Below are 24,149 nucleotides of genomic sequence, written 5' to 3'. Positions count from 1 at the left end.
TAAAATTGTTTTAGTGGGTTCGCTTTTGGACAGATCTTTTCTTATTTTTAAGTGACTATCCGCTTTTTATACAAGGAAAGAACAGACCTTAAATGTGGCTGCATAACAAACAGAAAAAGTGTAAGAAAAATGCTTTCAGAAGGGTCAAACATGCGCATCGAAATCGTCGAAAATTCAAAACCCCCACCAGGGCTTCGCTCTGGACCCATTGGGGGTCTTAGGGCGACCCCCAAACCCCCAGCCTATCCAGGCGTCCTCATCAAATGTACTCTGGCTACGCCCCTGATTATGGTGGTGGGTGGGAGGTTGGGGGTTATTGTAATATTTTTTAAAATTATTTTTTGTTTATTATCCAAGATTTTTAATGTAAGTTTAAGGTAAGTTTGCCCCCCTCCCCCCTTCAAGGAAACGAAAGTAAGTGTCTGAAATATGCTGAACAACTGGCATGTTTTAAAATTCATTATTTTACATTCTATATATATGATTTATGCAAGTTTTAAAGCCAAGTTTATTAAGTTTTTCCTTCCTTTTGAAATTTCAATCATTATTGTTAATCTTATAGTCTTGAATCTTGAAAAAAATATTGATATATCAGAGACCGATATGTCTCTAGATATGTCATTATATGACACCCATTACTCAAGAAAAACTCAAAATTTCGGGAAAACGATGTTTTTTAGCACGGTTTGTAATTTTATCTTTGACCCGATTAGCGATTGGTCTATCCGACGTGACGTCACATTGTGTTCGCGCCAACTTTGTCCCTTGTCAGCTTGGGTCTATTTACGTGGACAGGAAAACAAGAGCTTACAGGTGATTCACAGCGTTGATCATTTTCAAATTATGTTAAATGAATTGTTGACTTATTTTCTTAATAGCATACTAAAAAATATCGCTAACTTTATGTGATATAATTTGCCAAAAAGTCTTCAAAACTTTTGTTTACATTTTTTGGCCGCTTACTAAGAAGTTTATGGTGTGTAGTACTTGGGTATTTATTTGTAGAGGCAGACATGGAAACCCGAGTACAAAGAAAGTTGGAATTTCAAGTTAAAAAGTCAACTAGATCGACAAGGGCAAAACAACGAGCACAGAACAAAAGCAGATCCCAGACCGAATCTCCTAGAAAAAGATACAGTGATGGTAATATATTAAATGCATAGTCTGGTAATTATAATGCACTTTAAAGGAAAGAAGAATATGGAAAAAAATATCCTGACGCTACAAGTTTTTGAAAGATCAACACCCTAACTTGAATTCATTACAGCTTTGTTCACAATTTTTCAAAGTACAGTTTTTTTTTAATATATATGATATAACATACAAAATCGCTTTTGCTGGCTCAAATAATGTTAAGTCTTCTTTATGTGCATTTTCTAATACTAAAAAATGTGAATAGGATTTAGCCAATGAAAAGGATGTCTTGCATTAGTCAGTTAGTTATTTGATTTGTTGAAACATTTTATCAAAGTTTGGTGACGGACAGTAATTCATAAAATAAGTCTAGCATGCAGAACTGTAGCTCTCTGTTTGAGAAAATCCGGATAAAGCAGAGAGCTACAGATCCATGCGTTATAAAAACCTTCGATTTACTCCGCCGATTTTTTGTCGCTCACTTCAGGTATTATTTCTCGTAGTTTATGCTTTTTTACACTCTTGCAATGTATCCGATAATTAATGATCACACTCATATATTTTACTTCAATTATTGATACTGTACTTTATATACCATTCAACGGTTGGGTCTGAATAGTCCTCTGGATTTGGAATGTTGATTTAAAAAATTAATTTTTACGACCACTTCCACAAACTGCCATTCTTGAAGCGGTGGCAGGTAAATAAAAATTCAGGAATAGGAGTTAAATGTATGGTTATTGAATATCATTTATAAAGCTGGGGTAAACATTAAATATAAGAAATAATACCTGAAGTGAGCTATAAAAATCGGCAGCGTAAGTTGAAGGTTTTTACAATGCATGCATCTGTAGCTCTCTGCATTATCTGTCCAAATTTTCTCAAGCAGAAATTTACAGTTTAGCAGCGTAAAAAGAGTCTTAACACTAAAATTTATTGAATAATCTTTTTCTTGCAGTCACAGTAATTGTCACAATAGGAGCATCTAAATAAAGTTATTCTTCTTGTAATTATGATGTTTTTCAATAAATTTATCATGTCAAGTTCTCCGCTAATAAGGAATATAAACTCATTTTAGGGAATACTAAAGCATGAAAAATAGATTAACAGAAATATATGTAATGACCATTGAAAACATGAGAACCTGATACAAGTCTACTCTTCAGTCTTTTCAAAATAATTGACCATGCAGAAAAATACACCAGGTAATTTTTTATATGCATTTTCGCATTTCAGATGAAAATGATGCTGCTTTAGCACTGAAATGTTCTCCAACAAAAAAGTCAAAGGAGAGTACTGAGACCCTTAAAAGATGTGGAGAAACACCAACTAGATCAAGTCTAAGGACAAAACTGTGCACAAAACAGTTATCAGGTAAAGAAAATACACTTTGTATCACATAGTGATAGGATCCATTGATTTAAAATGACTGACCTATAACTAATGAAAAGTGCATATAAATGAATTTGAAATGGAGAAAAAAAAAACAGAAATGAATTGACTTTGTCAATCCATTAAGATAGTACTGTAAACCAAATTTTATTTGCCTGTAAGAAATTTTCATGATGTTCACGAGAGCCTTGTCATGGTGAAAATTTTTCTCGCCACAAACCGATCCTTAAAGTCTTTGTCTCTATTAACAACAGATTAAAAAAAAGGCTTGATCATGAAAATTAATCGTCGCTAACTAATTAACCCACGGTAACTTGCAAAATAAAGTCAATGCGAATAAAAGTTGGTTTGCAGTAAATAATATATGACATCTTGCCCAACCATGTTATAATTTCATGTGCTTGGTAAAATGTACTATATTGAGAGTTTAATTTTTTGAGCAGATTCTGAAAATGTACCCCAGCCTGAAACAACGGAAAAGCTGAAAGATGGGATTTTTTCTTCTCCAGCCAAACAAAAAGCTATAAATTCCACAACTTCAGGTAACATTCTTATACACTTTATCAACTGTCAAATTCCAATCTCAACTGAATGGGACCCCCAAAAATTTGAAGATATCCAAAAACTTATTGTTGCACAAATTAAAATGTTTTAAAAATTTCAGTTGGATCAAAGGTGAAGTCTCCACTTAAAGCAAACAATGGTGCTGATAAAGAGAATACACCGGTCAAGGCGAAATTACCAGGTATAAAATGAACTGAACAGCTTGATATATAATATTGTATTACAATATGTCTATTGATTGTAGTCCAAACATACATTGTAAAAACTCCAGATTTCAATTTTCAATCAAATTGATAGTTTGTAATCATGAAGGCATTATGATTTTGTTTGTAGGGATTTGTAGTGTTAAGCCTTTGTCATCACCAGCCAGAAAACAGATTTTAGCAGAGGAGAAAAAATTATCATCCCCAGTGCTCAAACTCCAACGTCCTAATGGTAAGGAAGCAAAAATTGGTGAAAATTTAGTTGATTACACATCTTTACAAATGGCTCATATTTTAGGGCTAATAAATTATTTGTAACAAGGTAAGCACATTTTTAAAGACTATTATATATAATGTACTACCAAGAAAGAATTGTATTCATAGAATCCATAGTTAAGTTTATGTTGTGTTAACCAGTTTTGACTTCATAAGAAATACTGATAATATTACCGATATGCATTTTATATAGGACAAGCATATCATAAAGCCAAGCAGACATTTCACACAGCTAAACCTGACAGACTGGTAGGAAGGGAGAGAGAGGTGGAAGAAATTAACAAGTTTGTCAAAAGTCACGTCTCCAATAAAACCTCAGGCAGCCTCTATATTTCTGGAGCCCCAGGCACAGGCAAAACAGCGTCACTATCACACATCTTGGACAACATCAAAGTATGAACAAAAATTATTTATTATAAAAAGATTCTTTGATTCCACTATTAGATTACAATCTTGATTGGTAAAAAAAAAATCTCTACGAACAACTATTAATTGCATATAAATATACATGAAATAACTACTGGATAAAATGTTTGTGTCTTTGTTTACTTTAATTCATGTATGCTTTTCAGAAAAGTGTGTTCTCTATTAAATCAACAGATTCTGGAATAAACCAGTAAATTGTGATTTTGCAGGCATCTCACAGCTGTAAGAGTCTGTACTTGAACTGCATGACACTGAAAGACTCGGCAACAGTATATGGGAAGTTATACACTGACTTGACTGGAAAGTCGCCACCATCAGCCAAGGACAGGCTTCGAGCTGTGGAGAAATGTCTGACAACAACGGGACCCAGCATGTAAATAACAGAAACGGCTTGATATTAATAGTGAAATTAATTTTTTTTAAAAAAATTGTTCAAAGAACATCTGATATTTTATTATGGATCATGATATTTCTTTGTAGAATAATGGTTTTGGATGAAATAGATCAGCTGGACAGTAAAAATCAAGAAATCCTCTACACGATTTTTGAGTGGCCCTCTTTACAGAAATCTCGACTTGTATTGATAGGTTAGTTACTTAAAGAGTTAAATAAAAAACTAGCTTATTCTCCTTCTAAAAGAAAAATGTAATGCTGAATATAATAGCACTATTTCAGAAAACAATTTTTTTCAAAATGATAAAAATCATGACCTAGGTAATGAAATTTATGAAAATTTGAAGTTCATGTTGACGAACAAAATAAATGTTTGGATAGAAGTTGATCTCTTTGTAAGTATGAATAGTAATCAACATTTATCCTCAAGTTTGGGCATTTAACTTTGATAGATATGATAGACATAAGCATTTTTGGGAGGTATAAAAATTAAAAAAAAATCATAATGTACATGAACCTGTATTTTTTATTCCAACCATTGATATAAACTTGTTATAATGATCATTCTCTATCCTACAGGTATTGCCAACGCATTGGACCTGACAGACAGAATTTTGCCTCGTCTGCAAGCCAGGCCAAACTGCAAGCCACAGCTGCTGAATTTTGCTCCCTACAGTAAGGAACAGATTGCTGCTATTCTCCAGGACAGACTACTGATGGTATGAATTAAGAACAAGAGAGGAATTTAAAATTTGAGAGGGAGAGAGGCAATAGGGGGGTTAAACTCTTTTGTAGGAAAGGAATAAAAGTAATTCAGGCAAAAATTCAAAGCTGGACTTCATTTCGTTCATTTATAAAGGCTATATTTTGAGTATCATACAAATATGGAAAACATAAATTCTTAATTGAATGTGGCTTGTAGTTTTGTCACACTGTGATTTGATTATATGAAAATGTGAATCTCTTTTAAAACTCCTGAAAATGATACTGGACTAATTTAAAGTTCTTTACATTATTCATTGTTTAATATATTTATTTAGTTTGTTTTCCTTGATTACAGCTGGAGAAGGATGGTGTATCTGTTATGGAGCCCAGTGCGGTGCAGTTCTGTGCCAGGAAGATATCCGCAGTGGCAGGTGACATGAGGAAAGCACTGGATGTGTGTCGCCGCGCCATTGAAATGGTCGAGCACGAAGTTAAAGCTCAACAGGTCTTAAAAGTCTCGGCAGCTGGTTAGTATTTTAAAATGCAATGTACTGTAGGTCTTAAAGTAAGGAAAAGGATATATATTATGTTTGAAGAAAACTAGGAGGATCAAAATAAAAGTGAACGAAAAGTTTATCATCTTATTATATAGTTTAGGGAAAAAATTATTGACTTTCATTTAGTAGATTTTTGGTTGCTCCTTTAGATGTCAGTGCGACAAATGATATTTAAGATTTTCATTTATACTTGATTTTAAATTTAAAAAAATGATTGAACATAAGCATTTTAAGGAACAATATGCATGGGGTAGTAATTCAAACAAAAAAATATTTCAGATTGTCTAAACAGTCCCACCAAAGTAAACCCTCCAATTAAGAAGATCGGAGTCATGCAGATTTCCAAAGTGTTGTCGGAAGTGTACGGCTCTAGTTCAACTTCTAACAGTCAAGAAAGCATTCCTCTACAGCAGAAACTTATTGTGTGCACACTCCTTCTTATGGTGAAACAGGGAAAATTAAAAGAAGTCACCATGGGCAAAGTAAGTAGAATGATATATTGTCAATCATGAAAATGGTCTTTAAAATCAAATATGAATTCAAGAGTCATACTTCAGAAAGACAAATTTTGTGATAAAAAATATATACAGAAAACCTACATTTATTTTACCAAGAAAACCCTGAATGTTCATACATGATGTCCTCTGTGTTCTTCTCTAAGCGGAAACTAAATACATTTCAGCTACACGACACGTACACTAAGATATGTAAGAAGAGACAGATGGCCTCAGTAGATTACTCCGAGTACCAGGGTATAATCAGTCTCCTGGAAACCCGCGGTATTACAGGGATCAAGAAAGTCAAAGATGGAAGGATGGCAAAGGTATTGTTAATCAACCTGTCTCTTTTGTCAATATTTATGATAATCAGGGTTCTCCATGAGCCGTTTTACTGTGTTGCAAGCAACACAGTAAAATTTTCTCCAACACAGTAACAATTCAAATTGTATGCATGCAACACAGTAAAAATTTTGCCAACACAGAAAGATCTGTGACAATTAGAAAATCTAAACACACAATTCCTCTCTTACTGAGACTTTAATTAAACAATTATATCCTCTTTCAATTATAAAAGTTAGAGCACTTAAACACTAGGACTTCACCTTGCATAATCAATTAATTATCTTTTAGACCCTCACCGGACTTTACGCATGATAGAACGAAGACAAATGATTTGTTTTCACACTTCCATGTAAGGGTTAATTGGTAGTTGCAATAAAATACAGTGTATAATTTAAAAAAAAAATATTTAAATATGTCTTTTCTATAGAGCCACGGCTCTAGAATTATTTTAGCACTGTTAAGTCAGACATAACATAAGTCATTCAATTGATGTAAATAAATTGCTTAAAATTTTGAACATGTTCTAGGAACTCTTAAAATATTTTACTGTTCTGAAGTTTCTTTTTTTTTTGTTTTTGTAATGTGATAATTCGATCACGAAAACTGATAAATAATCACGGCAAATTTACTTTGAAAAATGTTAATTAGTACGACTGTATCGGTCAGAATTTCCTCTGCTTTTCAGAATGTACGTGTTTTTACTTTTCTCAAAATGTACAACCATACCATTTGTGTAACTAATTAGCGATTTTTAAAAATAAGTGTGTGCATGTATTCTTTTGTAATTTTCATAAATAGTGATTTAGTTGCGAATTTGATCGCGAAAATTCCGCGAAATTTTAGTTCTTCGCGTTAACTCTGCAACACAGTAACATTTCAAATGATGGAGAACCCTGGATAATTATCATAGAAGATGACCCACTTTTTCTACAGCCAGTGTTTATAATTTTACAAGTACATGTATGTATACATTGTACATGTATGTTGTTTCATAGCTACAACCATATGAGTATGGCTTATTGTACAATGTTAGGCCATATAAAACTGAAATCTTGGTTCTCAGGCCCGCGCGCATCCATTTTGAGGTAGCCGCATTGCCGATTTTATTGTATTTTTGATAAAATAAAAAGTTGGTATTGCGGAGACCAATCCGGGAAAAAAAATTCTGACCTCATTTGTTTCGTAGTTTAGTATTCAAATATCACTTCCGGTAGCCATTTACAATGAGATTTTGGCTACTTCGTTTGAAAATACTTTCAAGGACATTACCTATGATGTTTACACGCTGTTAAGCAATGGATAAAGCAGAAATTTTGACCAGAAATGGAAAGTATATATGTGATTAAAAAAATTATCTTTATGTTAAAGAAAAATCGGAAATTAAAATTAAAAAAAAATACCTCCCTCATCTACTTTATTGCCAATAAAATGAAAAATAAAATGCCGCCCTCCCGCATCTGTTTTGGAGAAAATTGGCCTGAGAACCAGGGAATTAAATTTAGATAGCCTTAATACTTGTACTCAGGTTTTAAATCGATCTATTTACTCTTGAAGGTAGCGCTGAAGCTGGATGAAAAAGAACTTGAACATGCTCTTCAAGACAAGGTTTTGATGTCGTCAATTCTACAAGATGGTCTACCATAGATTGATTGTTAGTAATCACCCGCCTCTGTACAATGTTTTAATGTATTTGGTTTTACACAAGGGATTTTATTGCCATGTCATGGAGATCAGAAATCCCAGAAAACAGACAGGGGAGCAAATTGTTAAAATATTGAATGTGAAGTAATTGTAGTATATTATAGCTGAATAATTTTTAAACTAGTTTTTAATTTTTATTCCTGGTAATTCCTTATTTTTTAGAATGGGGATTTTTTGTCTTATTTTTATTAAATACATGTATCACTTGATTATTGTGAATGCTTAATTATAAAGGCAAGTTTTATTTAGTATAAAACATGTTTTGCATAGTTTACAAATGATCATGAATGCATGTAAACTTGATGCTATGGATGGTATGGAAGATAGATTTAGCCTGTATTTATATGGTATGGTGAAATATTCAAACAAGATGATTTGAGAAGTATTGTAATTTATAGCATGGAATATTTGTTGCTTTATGTATGTGTATTTATTTTACAAGGGTTTCAGTGCAAATTGTTGAAAGGAAGCACTTTAAATATAAAGTTGAATACATTTCACATGACCATTTTTGTTAAACAAAAACATTTTAGTTTAGATTTGCTTTTCTTTCAGAATTATTAAGCCTAAGAATAAAATATATTTACTCATAGAAGCTGAATGTAAAACGATTTTTTTCTTTAAGATAGAGACATAATTTTGAAATGCATTTAAAAAAAACAGTTTGAGGCTCTCCTCTAAACATACATGGTTAATACATATTTTTCTCAAAGCCAACTTGCTAACTTTAAAATGCATCTAAAAGGGACTTCACAGTCTAATAACCATTACTGTATGTTTGAAAGAAAAGATACAATCACACAATTGTTATTTATCAACAAATTGCATGAAATTGTAGTCAGTTGCATAAATATATTGTTCTTAGGCCTTGGAAAAACATACACTTTTTGTACCACAAAAGCATTGGGATGTTGATTTATTTCTCCAAAGGTACATTTGTGTATAACATGAATTATCAAATTATTTGCTATTTGGTTTAGTCATTTCTAGTTTTCCATTTGAAAAAAAAAAATCTTTCATTAATGTACCGCAGTATATGCATAGAATATGCATAAAATTGTACATGCTTTACAACTCAGTGTATGAATAGTCGACATGCGTAATTTATTATGAGAGACAATTGAACTATATTTTTTTCTTGGAGTGTGTCGCTTCTTGACTTGCAGTTACTTTTGTTTTCATCAATGACTTCTTGATTAATTTCGATATAAATTATTGTTAGTACTGTAGAAGTACTTTTTTCCGCGTGGTATTAATTTACACTATGTACGCGGTCACAAATTTTCCGCGGAAATTTGTCCAAGCGTACTTAATATAAATGTAAGGCATACAGTGACAGTCAAGAAAATCAACGCGGATTAAACAGAAATTGAGATTCCGCGGAATCATGACCCCGCGGAAAAAAATATCTCTACAGTATTCTGGAAAGTTTCTATAAGACAATACTTACATGTATGTACATTTATTTATATCAACATATTAAGTATTTATTTAAATTTTTTTATTTAAAGTTTTGAGTAATTCATATCTAAATGTATCTGATTTTGCATTTATAATAAAATGTTGCATTGAATGCTTGTTTCAGCATTGTTTCATGAAATTGGTGTCAGATAAAGAGGAACTTTTATATATGCATCACTTCTTTGCCAGGACCTATGTCCCCAAGCATTCTTGGATTTAAAAGAAATTCAAGTTTTTCAAACTTATTTAAAGTTGCCACTACATGAATTTGTTTTAAACAAGCATGTAGATTTGTTTTGACATAATGAATAGACAATAATTTTAACTCACCTGAGCTGAAAGCTATAGTGAGCTTTTTAGGTCATCACCTTAGTAAACTCAGGTGACCTATTGCTATCTGTTTTCGTCCGTCTTGCGTTGTCCGTTAACATTTGAACATTTTCAGCTTCTTCTCTGCAACCACTGAACCAATTTCAACCAAATTTGGCACAAAGCATCTATGGGTGAAGGGGAACAAAAATTGTGAATTTCATGGTCCCTGCCCCCCTGGGGCCTGGTGGGTGGGGCAAAAACCACTAAAATTAATGCAATCTTTAAAAATCTTCTTCTTTACTCCTGGACATCAAGTAGTCAAAATGTTTGCATGATTGTAATCAGCATTGAGTCCTCTACCAGAATTGTGAAATTCATGGCCCTGGGGTCAGGGGTTCTATTGCTAGGGCGGGGCTAAATAAGTATATATTGAAAATGCATTATTTCTTTGAAAATCTTCTTCTCTGCTCCTGGGTATTAAATAAACTAACTAAGTGCATAGTTATGATGTGCAAGAGTGCCTCTACCAAAATTGTGAATTTTATGGCCCCAGGGTCAGGGTTCGGGTGTTAGGGCGGGGCTCTATTGATTATATAATGAAAATACATGAATTCTTTGAAAAAATTTCTTTTCTCTCCTAGGAATTAAATAAACTAAGTACATAGTTATGATGAGCAAGAATACCTCTTCCAAAATTTTGATTTTATGGCCCTAGGGTCAGGGGTTCTAGTGATAGGGCAGGGCTCTATTGATTATATAGTGAAAATACGTTAAATCTTTGAAAATCTTCTTCTCTGCTCCTGGGTATTAAAAAATCTAACTAAGTACATAGTTATGATGAGCAAGAGTGCCTCTTCCAAAATTGTGAATTTTATGGCCCTAGGGTCAGGGGTTCTGGTGTTAGGGCAGGGCTCTATTGATTATATAGTGAAAATACATTAAATCTTTGAAAATTTTCTTCTCTGCTCTTGGGTATTAAGCAGATGAACTACCTATGTAGTTATGATGAGCAAGGACCCTAATCTTCCAGAATTGTGAATTTCAAGGCCCCAGGGTCAGGGGTACCATAGGGGGGGTGTACTTATATACTGAAACTGGATGAATTGTTTGAGATCTGCTCCTTGGTATTAATCAAATATTTTTGAAAAGCAAGGGTGCCTTTTCAAAAATTGTGCAATGTGTGGATCTAGGCCTAAGGGTCAGGGGTTCATGTGTGATAGGGGCATTACTGATTATTGCTGAATATTACTTATTACTTGAAATGCATTTTTTGCTCCCCCACCCTGCCTATGGGTATTAAGTAAACAAAGTAAGCAATTGCTAAGTGTATTGTTATGATGATCAGTGGTGTCTGTTTCAAAATTGTGAACGCCATAGCATCTGGATTAAAACATGAATTAAATTAAATCACTGGAAAGTTGTTGCATAATGCTCAGGTGACCTATAAGGCCCATGGGCCTCTTATTTGATTACCCATGTCCATCATCCACCCATCTCTCCGTCTTTTCACATTTTCAACTTCTTCTCAAGAACCATGCACTGGGCCAATTTTGATCAAGCTTGGTACAAAGCATTCTTGAGTGAAGGAGGAGTTTATCAAGATGACAAAAATAGGATAAAGTCATTACAAAATCTTCTCAAGAACACTGGGCCAGAAAAGCCTAAACTTATATAGAAGCATCATGGGTAGTGTTGATTCTGAATTGTCCAATTCATGACCCTGAGGGTAGGGTGGGGTCACAATGAGTATTACGGGGGGGGAGATCTGCTAAAGAACAGCATGGCCAAAGTTACTCAGGTGAGCGAAGTGACCCATGTCATGTGTCTCTTGTTCATATCCAATATACAGCTTCTCTTGGCTAAAGCATACTAGCTGTAGATATTATAATATACGAGTACATATACTTTATCACTGAGATGACTTGGACATCAAATTGCAAGAAAATAACTTCTGAACAGAGACATATAATTTGGCGCGAAAATGAGTCAGCGGTCCCTCTATTATGTCTCTGTTCTGAATGACAGTTACATGGATTTTGGTGTCATAAAAATGAATAATTCATTCGTTTGGCAAGTGGTGCATTTCCTGAATTAAGCAATTGTTAATTCTATGCAAACATTTGGATATCTACGTACAGTGAATTTGGAAGGTATACAGTGTATTATTTTAGGGTAAAAGCGATTATAAAAAACGTGTGTTTTAAACGGATCGGGATCGACATACAATAAATTTTGTGAGAAGAAACAACAACTACACAAGAACTTACATTTTTACTTATGTGGAAGATCGGAGGGTAATTATGATTATTTACTGGCAGAATCACTGCATTGTGGTACTCATTTCGATGTTTCAGAGATTTACAGTTTGCTGAAACGTATCAATTAGTTGTACTTTAAGTAATTAACCAACACCATTGAACAGTCACTAAATGACTAATTGACCAGGTCCGGCACAATCTCTTGATTAAGCTATATATCTTGATTTAGCTATATAGCTTTATTAAGCTATTCAGAATAGCTTGATTAAGCTATTTTCTCAGACTTTTTTCTCAAATGTGTTATTTCTTCAACAGGTGAAAAAATTCGCACCTTGGTGCAGTGGAAATATTAAACTTTGTACTGCTCTGAATACAATGCATGTAAAAATCACTCACCAAATTGCGTCCCCTTGAGAGACTTTTTACTCAAAGTTTTAAATGTTTTGGGGCTATTGATGAGTGACCACACAGTTATTTCTTGAATGAAATTATAAAGGAGGCCAGTTATGGCCAACAGGATAATTGATTAGTAACAGTTCAGCACAATGAGAAGCAATCATACTTACCCACGCCTCACCACACACACAGTTACTCAAATAATGGAAATTTATATTTTGCTTAAAAGTATTCAACAGCAGCAATGTTAAAACTTTCTATGATTTAGGTTGAATTTTTGATAGTCCATAGTACATATATGAATAGTAAAATATTTACGACTTTTTGTTTATTTTTTTTCAAAAAACGTTTTTGTTAAAAATTGCATATAAATAGCTTTATCAAGCTATTTTGAATAGCTTAATAAAGCTATATGGCTTTTTAAAGCTATATAGCTTAATCAAGAGATTGTGCTGGACCTGTTGACATGATTGACAAAACCTAAAACAGTTTTGTGCTAAGGGAAGAATACATTCTAAATATTGTTTCATATTTTATTTACGATGTCAAACATAATGAGAGTATATGTGATTAATTAAATATACGTAAATTTCTGAGGTTGGAGATAAAACTAGTTTAGAGGGGTTTCATTTGTACTTCATCACTGTTCATTATACATGATAAGTTGGAGGAGAAAGTGAAAGTATGTAGGATTTCCTTCACGTGTAGTTTGGTGAGATATCAAGTCGATGAATCTAATAAGTATATAAAACTATGTTATAAATTTAAAAATGAACAGTGTATGGTCATAATGTAGGTAATCATAGGTGGATCCAGGAATCTGTAAAAGGATGGGACCACCGCCCGATCATTTGGACAGTTTTCACTGCCCACACTCGGTCCATTTGCACCTCATTTGATTTGTTTATAAGATGGAAACAGTTTTAAACTTCCTTTTCATCAATATTTAATAATGCTTGATCTCTCAATCTCCCTAGATATCTCTCTTTTTTTTTATCCAAAAAGACAACACTATCATCTCCTGAGTCTAAAGTTCTCCAACATGTCTAATTTATAAAATATACTTATAAAACTGAAAGGAGAATAATTTAATGCTATTTCTCATCTGTTCTATGATAGTTTATTTAAAATGTCAAAATGTTTGAAACTGTAATGATAAACATTACATGCATTTTATATATACTATAAACATGTAGTTTCTCTTTAAGTTGTAAATTTTGAATATCCAGTTCGGACAGTTCCACATCTTTGTTTCCACATACAGCAGGCCTGTGTCTGTATTCTGTTTGGAAATTTTCAGGATTATGGAGCTTTGATGAAAATGTAAAGATCTCTAAAAACAAGAAAATTGAGAAAACTATCATTATCAAAGAGAGAGAAAAAACCATCAGCATTTTCCATAAAAAATATTCCATGCATTTTATTGTAGCTTAAAAATTGTGAATCATTTATATGAACTGGATCTAATTAGTTGCCAATTCATATTATATATTTTTAATACTATGCTGTATTTAAATGATCTTGTTATGTTTTATCCATAATCATTCGATTGTGATTGTTTATTGCCATTGTAACTTGTAACAATATTTTTGATTTTCCAGATAAAATTATGATCACTCTCTCCAAGAAGTTAAAACAACCCCAAGAGTCCCCCAAAAACAAGATTGTTCAGGATGACGTCACAAAGAGAATTTCAATTCGAGATAAACTTTTAGTCAAAGGTACTGGTATTTTTTATTTTAAATGAAAATAATTAGGTTAACACCAAATTAAACATGGATATGTTGATGTGAGTTTGAAGCTCTAACCACTCTTTCTCAGGGTATTTTAACCTCTATATCACACACTCTGGGATATCTTGGTCCAGTCTAGTTTGAGATAACAAGATTTAATTGACTGTATTTTGTTGGTTTTTATTTTGTATTTTTTTCTCATTTCTTACAGAGGTTCAAGAGATGGAGGAGAACTTACCAAAAACCTGCACAGTGCATTTTGATGATCCAAATAAATTACACATTTTCACATTGACCATTGTACCCGATGAAGGTTTTTGGAAGAGTGGGAAATTCAAGTTCACTCTTGATATACCCGAAGAATATAACATTGTAGTAAGCAATTTCACAATCATTCATGTTATTTTAAGGTGGATCATTACATTATTAGTGAGCAATAATCTTGATAAGCATTCATGGAAGGGTTAAAGTGGTTAATTTAATGCATTACAAGTGAAATGGATTCATTTGGAAATTTTTGGTAATGTTTTCACAGCATTATATAGATCTTTGAGAATAATTTGGAGATTTGGTTGAAATTGTAGTAAAAAATATTATGAATTGATGTTATCTTGATATTCAAAAAAAAATCCCCATACATGTTCATCACAATGCATTTTTTTTTTGGATACAAACCCATAGTAATTGAGAATTGTACAATTATATTGAGGCATATAGGGTTGATCAAAGCCATAGAACCTTGGAGTTATCTTATTTACTAAATTTTTAATTATTTTTAGACAAACATTTTAACATGTTTATTAAGAATGTCGGTAACAAGTAATACTGGTAGCTTGATATCCTTTGACATATATACATGCATACTAGCTTTTTCTTAATACCCCTGATAAACAATAACACAAGAAGGATTATTGTAAAAAATTTTTTCTTATCAATGTTTGTAAAGGCAGGAAATAATATACACACTCAGTAAGCTTGTAAATTTTTAAAGTCACTACTTATTTTTCCTTGTAACTGTGATTTGTTTCCTCTATGACCAACAAATGTTTTCAAGAATTTGGACAACAGAGACTTTCAAATTTCTCCAAATAGAAAGTGAAATATTTGTATCAGATGGTAATATAAAAAGAACTTTGATTTACTCATGCGAGATATATACACATATAAGGTACTTAGTTGATAAAAATCTTTTCCAACCACGAACAATGAAAGATTCTTTTTATCACATGATTTACTTAGCTTTTAATTGTTTTACAGTGATTTTTATTTAAATCCACATTAATTTTACTTAATTATTTTAATTCCAAAAACCAAAGCAACGTTACATGTTGATAATTAATGTTGATGTAAAAGTGATATCATATGAGTGATAGCCACTGTATAAAGGATGAAACATGAGGTAATATTGTTCTCTTTTCCCTTATAGCCACCTCAGGTTGTATGTAACACAAGGATATGGCACCCTAACATCAACGAAGATGGAGAAGTTTGTTTAAGTTTGTTACGTCAAAGTTCTTATGATAGTCTGGGTATGTGTTGAATATGGATTCATAAATCACAAATGTAAATATATATGTGTTTAGTTGAAAACCTTATTTTCTATATTTATAGTGCTGTAATAATGGTCTAAATGCTGCTTAGTTTTTAGCTCACCTAAGCTGAAGGCTCAAGTGAGCTCTACTGATCACATTTTGTCCATCGTTCATCCGTCTGTCCGTTCGCCTGTCTGTCTGTTAACTTTTCACATTTTTGACTTCTTCTCAAGAACCACTCTGGCAATTTTAACCAAACTTGGTACAAAGCATCCATAGGTAAAGGGGAGTTTAAATTGTAAAAGTAAAGGGCCAAGACCCCTCACAAGGGGAGGTAATCAAAAAAAGACAAAAATAGGGTGGGGTCATTAAAAAATCTTCTTCTCAAGAACCACTGGGCCAGAAAAGCTTAAACTTATTTAGGAGCATGCTGGGATAGTGTAGATTCTAAATTGTTAAAATATGACCCCCGGGGGTTGGGCGGGGCCAAAATAGGGAATCAAAGATTTACAGAGAAATAAATAGGAAAAAAGTTTTAAAATCTTCTTCTCAAGAAACCACTTGGCCAGAAAAGCTGAAATTTAATTGGAAGCATCCTTGGGTAGTGTAGATACTAAATTGTTCACATCATGACCCCTGGGGTTGGGCGGGGCCACAATAGGGAATCAAATTTTACATAGAAATATATAGGAAAAAAGTTTTAAAATCTTCTTCTCAAGAACCACTTAACCAGAAAAGCTGAAACTTAATTGGAAGCATCCTTGGGTAGCGTAGATACTAAATTGTTAAATTGTGACATTGTGGGGAGGGGGTACGGCATGACAATAGGTATTACAAGGGAGGAAATCTGGTAAAGAATGGCATCACCAAAGTTACTCAGGTGAGCGATGTGGCCCATGGGCCTCTTGTAATGAAAAAAATACACTAGTCTACTATTAATTGTTAAAATAGATAGAATGTCGTGAATTTTCCTATATGGAAGTCTTGCATTTACTTATATACGATTTTTTTGGTGTGGTCTTTGGAAGAATAGTTAGAATTAAAAGTTATCTCCCATTATCACTATTTTGAAAGCTTAAATTAGGTTTACACTGAAATAATTTTTTCCCACAATTATAGTTTTCTTAAACACGTGATTTATTTTGTAAACATTTCTATTGCAGGATGGGCACCAACCAGAAGATTGAAAGATGTAGTTTGGGGATTAAATTCATTATTTTCAGTAAGTTTATAGTACAACCTGATACTACAGAATGCTATGCTGCACTCATTCTCCAAGCAAATATTCAAAATCAGATGGATACTGTATAGGGGATTAATTTCACGGGTTGTAATTTTCGCGTTTTTCTTCCATCTGACACGATCGCGGTTTCTTGAATTCGCGGAATTGATATAAAATAAAATTTACCTCCCTTGTTTATATCCGTTTAGCTACATGTAAATGACATCAACAGGGTAGGTTAATATAAAATTGTTAGATTTGATAAATAATTGACGATTGATTAATTAAAACAGGTGCAGTTATAAAACGTTGTTGACAATAAACGTCTAATGACTTTCCTATATGCTAGGCCTCTTACGATGAGTGCATGTACACCCGAAGATCTTCAATACAACGCAGCGAAAAACCACTGGACGGTAATAAATGTGTTTATGTAGGTCAACAAAATAATATCTTTCCAAAATCTTCAGTAAGTTCGATAGGTACTTGAATGTTTTTAAAACGTCGATAAAAATTAATATGCATGATAATGCAGGTACATGTAACAAATACACGTGGTAACATTAGTTACGCACGTGTAATCAAAACCTTGTCCCACGTGTTTTGATTGACGAAGCATGTAGCGTTGGCTATTAAAACAGCTTCTTAACAAAGACAGGTTATTATCTGCTGATTAGTATTAAAGTAAAGCGTGATAATTAAAATAATTGGATGACAATTACTACTCGTAATTACTGAAATGACCATGTTCTGCACGTACATGTATATAAACCCATCGTAGTTTATTCTCAAATTTCCAGATAAAATATGGAGATTATTGAAAATTTATTCACTGAAAGATTAATGAACTGAATATAGCGTATTAACACCGCGAGTTATTTTCCCCCTATACAGTAATGAAAGATACTGTTACATTTTTGGGTCACTGTCCCTAGATCGGGGTGTCTTTGCCAGTTTTCTACATTTCAAAAGAGAGATAAAACTGCTTAACTTATTCATAGAATAAAGCAAATTTACATGCTTATTTTGGAGATTGTTAACATGTATGTTTGCATCTGTTTAATGTTTCAGGATTTATTGAACTTTGACGATCCTCTAAATGTTGATGCTGCAGATCACTACTCTAGAAACAAGGTACAACAGTTGTTTAATAAAAGGAGATTTAAAAAAATACAGAGAGACTAAAACAAGTTATCTAACTTAATAATGATCTGTAATTGATTTTTTGAATTATTTGTAGTTATTTATATAATTCTAAGTAATCAGCAAAAGAACAATATATCTTCCCTTTAAATGAATTTGAGGTACAGATTTTTTTGTTAACTTTTCAGGAGTCATTCAAAGCAAAAGTGAGAGACTATATACAGATGTATGCAACAAGGTGATACAGATTGACCTTTAACCTCTCTAATGTGCCACCAGTGTGACTTCGTGATAGAGTTTACAGCAGTTAGCATTATAAAGGAACAATTTACAGCTGAGGTCTCAGGCTTTTTTCCCCAAAACAAGGACACAGTGGGCTTATGTTTACAGAGTGGAGTGTTTTGTCATGTACACACATTAGGCTTTCAGTCATTAGCTCCTACTCAGTCTAAGATAAACTAGAAACATATAATTTTTGTATATTATACCTAAAATTTCTATTCCGTTTTTATTATACATTTATTGCTTTGATTCATTATATAACGATATTCTGGGTGATTTTTTCCCCCCAGAATGATGAACAATGGTTATGCAGGTTCATCAACAATTGATATGATATGTACAGTGCTTATATTGTCTCTGTTCAAGTATAAAAAGGTTTTCCTTAGTAAATGCCAGTTTGAAAATGCCCAATAGTGTTTTGAAAGTGGTACACAAATCCTCTTCTTTATACTTGTTTGTTTGAAATCTTGTGTTTTGGAGCATGGTGCTAATCATATTCTAATAACAAACTGGTAGTGATATTTTACTTTAGGATGTTTCATTTGGTTAAGAACATGTGAAGCTTTATAAGTAGTAAGTCTATATACATGTACATGTAGTGACTTTTTTACTGTGTATGAATATTTTCAAATTGATTTATATTGAGTTGAATGTAATTTCAAGCTTTACAAAGTGAAGAGTTATGACATAGTATTTCTGTGTGATGGGTTTCAAGCAAATAATAAATACAAATCTGATATCTGAAGAAAAGAAATAGTAAGGAGATATATTGAGATGATAAGGTAAAGACTTGCTGTTTGTTGAATACAAACACTATACAGAATACTTCCAGTACTTGTGTGCATTCGTTTAACTTTGTTTCATATGAAGATACGAAGTTTAAATGTACTGCTTGATCTCCAGAAAGTGATATTTTGTTTCCAGTTGTGGAGATAGCTGAATCCTGCATAACTACAGGAAAAAAAGTGGTTACTCGACTAAATTTGACTATGTAGACCTGTAACAGTATATGCATAGAATGTATTTAATTATGTCATCAGTTGTGTATGCTTTCAAATTAAGCTGAAGTTAACGAGGAGTATGTTTTATTCTTTATTTTCTCCCTATCTTCCATTGTCATGTATGCTGTTTGTCATTATGACTTGCATAGAATACTGGAAATGGCTTTATTAATAGTTTTCTTTTTTTAGAAGACAATGAATGTTGAAAACAGGCAAAGCCTTAAAATGTAATAAGAATTGTTACTTCTACCCATTTTAAGATACTACTAATAAATTATGGATATTTGAATGTGATGAACTGAATTGTTTATTTTCTTATTAATGTGTACAATATTTCTGGAATGATGATACTCGAAACGTTTAATACAGACAGTGCACGTTAAGAAGACACAAAATTATGAAATGTAAGGCAAGAATCATGCAACACCTTCTGTACATGTTTTTTTTTCAACTTCCTGTTTACTCAAAAGCATCATTGGATTGTCTTGAGACCTGTATTTATGTGTGTCAAGCTTGGCTCAAAGTGATTCAGATTAAGGTCACTTCACTCCACAAAGAGTCACTGAAAGTTTGAAACAAGGTCACTGGTGATGCATGTGTGCTATTAAAAAATGGAAAAAAGTCATATCTGAAAATTTCAAGGTCACTGAGCAACGATATTGTGACTATTGAGTATTCCACCCAAATGGTTACAAGATGAAACTTTAGAATCTGAATAAAATGTATGTTGTTGCTAATGGTCTAAAGGTGTGATGACATTGACTTAGCTAAGATTAAGTATATCATCAAGGTCATACTGTATAGGGCTAGAGGAATGATTGAAGAAGTGGAAGAGATCCATTATGAAACATCTCTCAATTTAAATGCTATAGAAAAAAGTACATTTAGTTTTTTTAAAATAAAAAAAAAATATTCTTCCAATTTCACAAAAAATAAATAAAAAATAGAAGGATAAATCCAAGCTGAGTTAAAGAAAATGGTTGAGATCAAATCTTGTTTTGCAGAATTAAAAAAAAAAAAGACGATTCCAATTCTTCAACACTTGTGTTTTCTTGTGTCAAACTGAGAACCATCCTAGCAGTTATCTATATAAGAAAATTCTTGCTTACTCTGAAATATCATCGGATTACACAAGAAAACCTCAAGCCCAAGCTTACGTTTTGGTGGTTTCCATTGTAATACCATTGTCAAAAAAGAAAAAAAAATGCTTGATTATTCTTTTGTAATTTACAGAAGTAATGTAAAAATCATATTTTGTCTAACTTGATGAGCAATGCCAGGTAAAGTCATCCAAGCAGAACGCGACGTGCATACCTAAAGATGTAGAGCAAAGGAATGTTCGATTTTGGTGAATTTTTTTGAATTAAGTTATGTCTCAAATTGACCATTATGTCACAAATCATAATCGCAGATAACATAAGCATTAATTATTTTATGCGCCATGGCCTGTCTTTAAATTCCTGTCGTAATGGACAATTTTCGGCTTACCATTACATACTGTATTACTTCAAAACCCGAAAAAAAAATTGTATTTGTAATTTCAATAATATATACATGTATACACGTATTCTAATTTTTCCTTTGTAATCAAAAAATTAACATGCATTCTCAATTTCTGTTTTATTAAAACAGCGACCCTTTATTTCCCTGTCTACCCTTAAATCTTCATTATATCTTTTTACAGGTACAGCACACAGCAGCAACGAGGTAAAGCAATAAGATATAACGAAATCAAAGGGTTTCTGTACTAGGGCTAGGACGATACAACTTTTTCTATATTCATTCGTATATTGATATTTGAGCCACATACGATATTATCACGATATGTTTAATTGCTTATAAAATCTTTTTTGCATTAAAATAAACAAATTATAATTTCTTTGCAAATAAGAATAATTTATTCAAAATTGTTGTTTATATGTTGTAAAACAAAAATATTTTACTCAAGTGGTGTTAATTTATATTTAGCTTATTCATTATATATATATATATATATATATATATATATATATATATATATATATATATATATATATATATATATATATATATATATATATATATATATATATATATATATATATATATATATATATATATACATATATTAAACCCCAAATGTTAAATAAACAAAGAAAAACAGAAGTCAGATTTTTTTTGGGCGATATTTCGATATTTCTTCATATGTATCGATATGCGTATCGTCCGCACATATATCTCGATATATCGATATTTCGTCCCAGCCCTATTATGTACCCTTGAGACAGTGCTGATGTAGGAGGTAGGAAAACTAATATGGCGTATGCCTATTAGCGAGTTGTGTTCAGATTTAAGAAGCGGTGTTTAATTGTGTTTTCTAACATATGAATCTAATATGTTTTACACTAAATATAAGTTTCAAATACACTCCAAAGTGTTTTTAATATTGTGATAATAAATCAATGTATTTCCCATGCATTCTTTGTTTAAAAATTTCTTCATATCAAGCTCCGACATTAAAAATAAGCAGCACTTCGTGTCTCACACAATTTTCCATTTGGATCTAATACTAAAGTACTTGATGAAAATCAATGTCAGGAAGTTTTATTAATGAGAAATTTAAGAGCACAGGATAACCACTCCTTTAGCCATGAAATAAACGTGTGAGTATTTTTTGTGATGCGTATCATAAACTTTAAAAATATAGATTCATGAAAAGTAACCAGCGTGGCACTGCTCTTTTTCCTAAGTCTCTTCGATTGCCAGCATCAAGTGAGTAAGCCACTAATGGTGCTATAAGAGAAAACACAAATCCAAATCCTAAACGAACGGTGGCCAAACGAGTCTATCCATTTTTCTGTTCTAGTTCTGCAGAATTTATGGCATTGGAAGACGTGTCTGAAACTTAATTGCTTTCCAGCTATAACATCAATACAAAAATGTTCTTGTTCACAGAAATTATCAGGCAAAGTAAAATATAATCCAATATCTGTCTTAGTAACGACTTGGTGCTCAGCGATGATACTGTCCCGGAAGCAGCGTGTATATTGCATTTGTCATGGTGACAACAATAAACACACACCCATCCAGGGCTGACCAGGTTACAGGATCTGTAGTATTCCTGTTTCTGAAGATGGCAGGACACATTTGTTGTACAAGACTTCAATATGGAAAGCCTCTCTGATACATCTGAAAAACAGATAGTACTTTTCGCAAAAAGGAAGAAAGAAGCATGATCTACTGAAAAAGATTTTGTTACTGGGAACATACCAAGCCCTTCACCTGAAATAAATAAAACAAGAAACCAAGGGGCTTTAATGGTCATCTAACTTATGAAGCTCAGTTATATATTAGCTTACTTGAAAATCAGACGTAAACGGTATAAAGTAGCATTTTTCAAATAAACTACAAAAAAAAATCTTACAGGTATGTTGAGATCAAAACAAAATGGTTAATACGAGGATTTATATACGTACAAACTGTGAGAGGCCTTCTAAGGAAATCAAACCAAAATTTGAAAGAATTCTATTGAAGAAGTTCTACAGAAATCAAACCAAAAAACAAAATTTGGAGAATTTTAACTCAAAGTGTTCTGGGAGTTCTACTGAAATCAAACACGATAATTAGAGGCGTTCTCCTGAAATAAAATTAACACTGTAGGAGATATTCTTCTAGAATCAAATAAATACTGTAAGATGTTTATATACTAGAATCAAATAAAAATTAAATGAAGAGTTCAATTGAAATCATATCAAAACTGTAGGAGGAACTCTTCTATTATCATATGATTCATATCAAAACTGTAGGGGGAACTCTTTTATTATCATATCAAAACTGTAGGAGGAACTCTTCTATTATCATATCAAAACTGTAGGGGGAACTCTTCTATTATCATATCAAAACTGTAGGGGGAACTCTTCTATTATCATATCAAAACTGTAGGAGGAACTCTTCTATTATCATATCAAAACTGTAGGGGGGGACTCTTTTTATTATCATATCAAAACTGTAAGAGGAATTCTACTAAAATCATATCAAAACTGTAGGGGGAAATATACTAGAATCAAATCAAAACTGAAGGAGGGTTCAACGGAAACCAAATCAAATCTGTAGCATGCAGACGTTCTATTAAAATCACATCAAAACTGTAGGAGGGGTTCTACTAGAATCAAATCAAAACTGTGGGAGAAGTTCAACTGAAATCTTATAAAAATTGTGGAAGAAGTTTTCTTGATGCCATATTGTAGGAAGATCTAGTATTTTTATATAAGAATTGAAGAAATTGTTTTAAGTCTGTGACTTACTTGTTTTATTTTGCCTGAAAATGACTTACTTGGTTGATTTTACCTGAATATGACGTTATTGTTTGGTTTACCTGAGTACGACGTAATTGTTTGACAGGTGTCCATTCCTCTACCACAGCTTTGGACATTATAGTCATCTATACAGTGTATGTTAGTCTTTTCGTTGGTACATTGGTAGCAGTCTAACGACTCGCTTTCACCTATATTTTAAGAGAAAAGAATCAAATTTATATAAATATGATTTCATTTTCTTCTTCTTCTTTTTTTTTTTATTAAATATTGCACTTGATATGGTCGAAGAAATTAAAACGCTTTAATTTAAAGTCACTGTAT

General features: G+C 32.4%; 2 protein-coding genes and 1 long non-coding RNA gene across 5 annotated transcripts; 2 read left to right on the top strand and 1 right to left on the bottom strand.

Moving 5' to 3' along the window:
- The first annotated feature begins 717 nt into the window (after positions 1-717).
- On the top strand, positions 718-9,766 carry LOC134277684 (cell division control protein 6 homolog). Of its 3 annotated transcripts, none has more exons than XM_062760009.1 (14): positions 718-813; positions 1,012-1,143; positions 2,371-2,508; positions 2,967-3,068; positions 3,191-3,271; positions 3,424-3,525; positions 3,763-3,962; positions 4,205-4,368; positions 4,476-4,582; positions 4,968-5,107; positions 5,449-5,620; positions 5,930-6,132; positions 6,333-6,473; positions 8,047-9,766. In XM_062760009.1, exons 2-14 carry the CDS (start codon positions 1,014-1,016, stop codon positions 8,134-8,136), a joined length of 1,770 nt encoding a protein of 589 aa, XP_062615993.1. In that variant the 5' UTR covers positions 718-813; positions 1,012-1,013; the 3' UTR covers positions 8,137-9,766. The 3 variants fall into 3 exon arrangements, with proteins under 3 accessions (XP_062615993.1, XP_062615994.1, XP_062615995.1); XM_062760010.1 differs by having other exon boundaries at positions 1,008-1,143; XM_062760011.1 differs by having other exon boundaries at positions 719-813; positions 2,970-3,068.
- Positions 9,767-12,199: 2,433 nt separating this feature from the next.
- LOC134277683 (NEDD8-conjugating enzyme UBE2F-like) lies at positions 12,200-19,827 on the top strand. Its single transcript, XM_062760008.1, has 7 exons — positions 12,200-12,260; positions 14,222-14,341; positions 14,565-14,728; positions 15,780-15,882; positions 17,049-17,107; positions 18,179-18,241; positions 18,439-19,827. The coding sequence occupies exons 2-7, from the start codon at positions 14,230-14,232 to the stop codon at positions 18,490-18,492; spliced, it is 555 nt and encodes a 184-aa protein (XP_062615992.1). The 5' UTR covers positions 12,200-12,260; positions 14,222-14,229; the 3' UTR covers positions 18,493-19,827.
- Positions 19,828-21,924: 2,097 nt separating this feature from the next.
- On the bottom strand, positions 21,925-24,012 carry LOC134277682 (uncharacterized). Its single transcript, XR_009994309.1, has 2 exons — positions 23,888-24,012; positions 21,925-22,701 (listed from the first exon to the last, which is right to left on the bottom strand). It is a non-coding gene; the product is annotated as an uncharacterized LOC134277682 (long non-coding RNA).
- Between the last annotated feature and the right edge of the window lie 137 nt (positions 24,013-24,149).

This window comes from Saccostrea cucullata, unplaced genomic scaffold (genome assembly GCF_032062105.1).
Source record: "Saccostrea cucullata isolate Sc308-1 unplaced genomic scaffold, CSIRO_AGI_Scuc_v1 ctg6607, whole genome shotgun sequence".
In the NCBI taxonomy this organism is placed as follows: Eukaryota; Metazoa; Mollusca; class Bivalvia; order Ostreida; family Ostreidae; genus Saccostrea; species Saccostrea cuccullata.
This window is presented reverse-complemented; position numbering and strand designations above follow the sequence as displayed.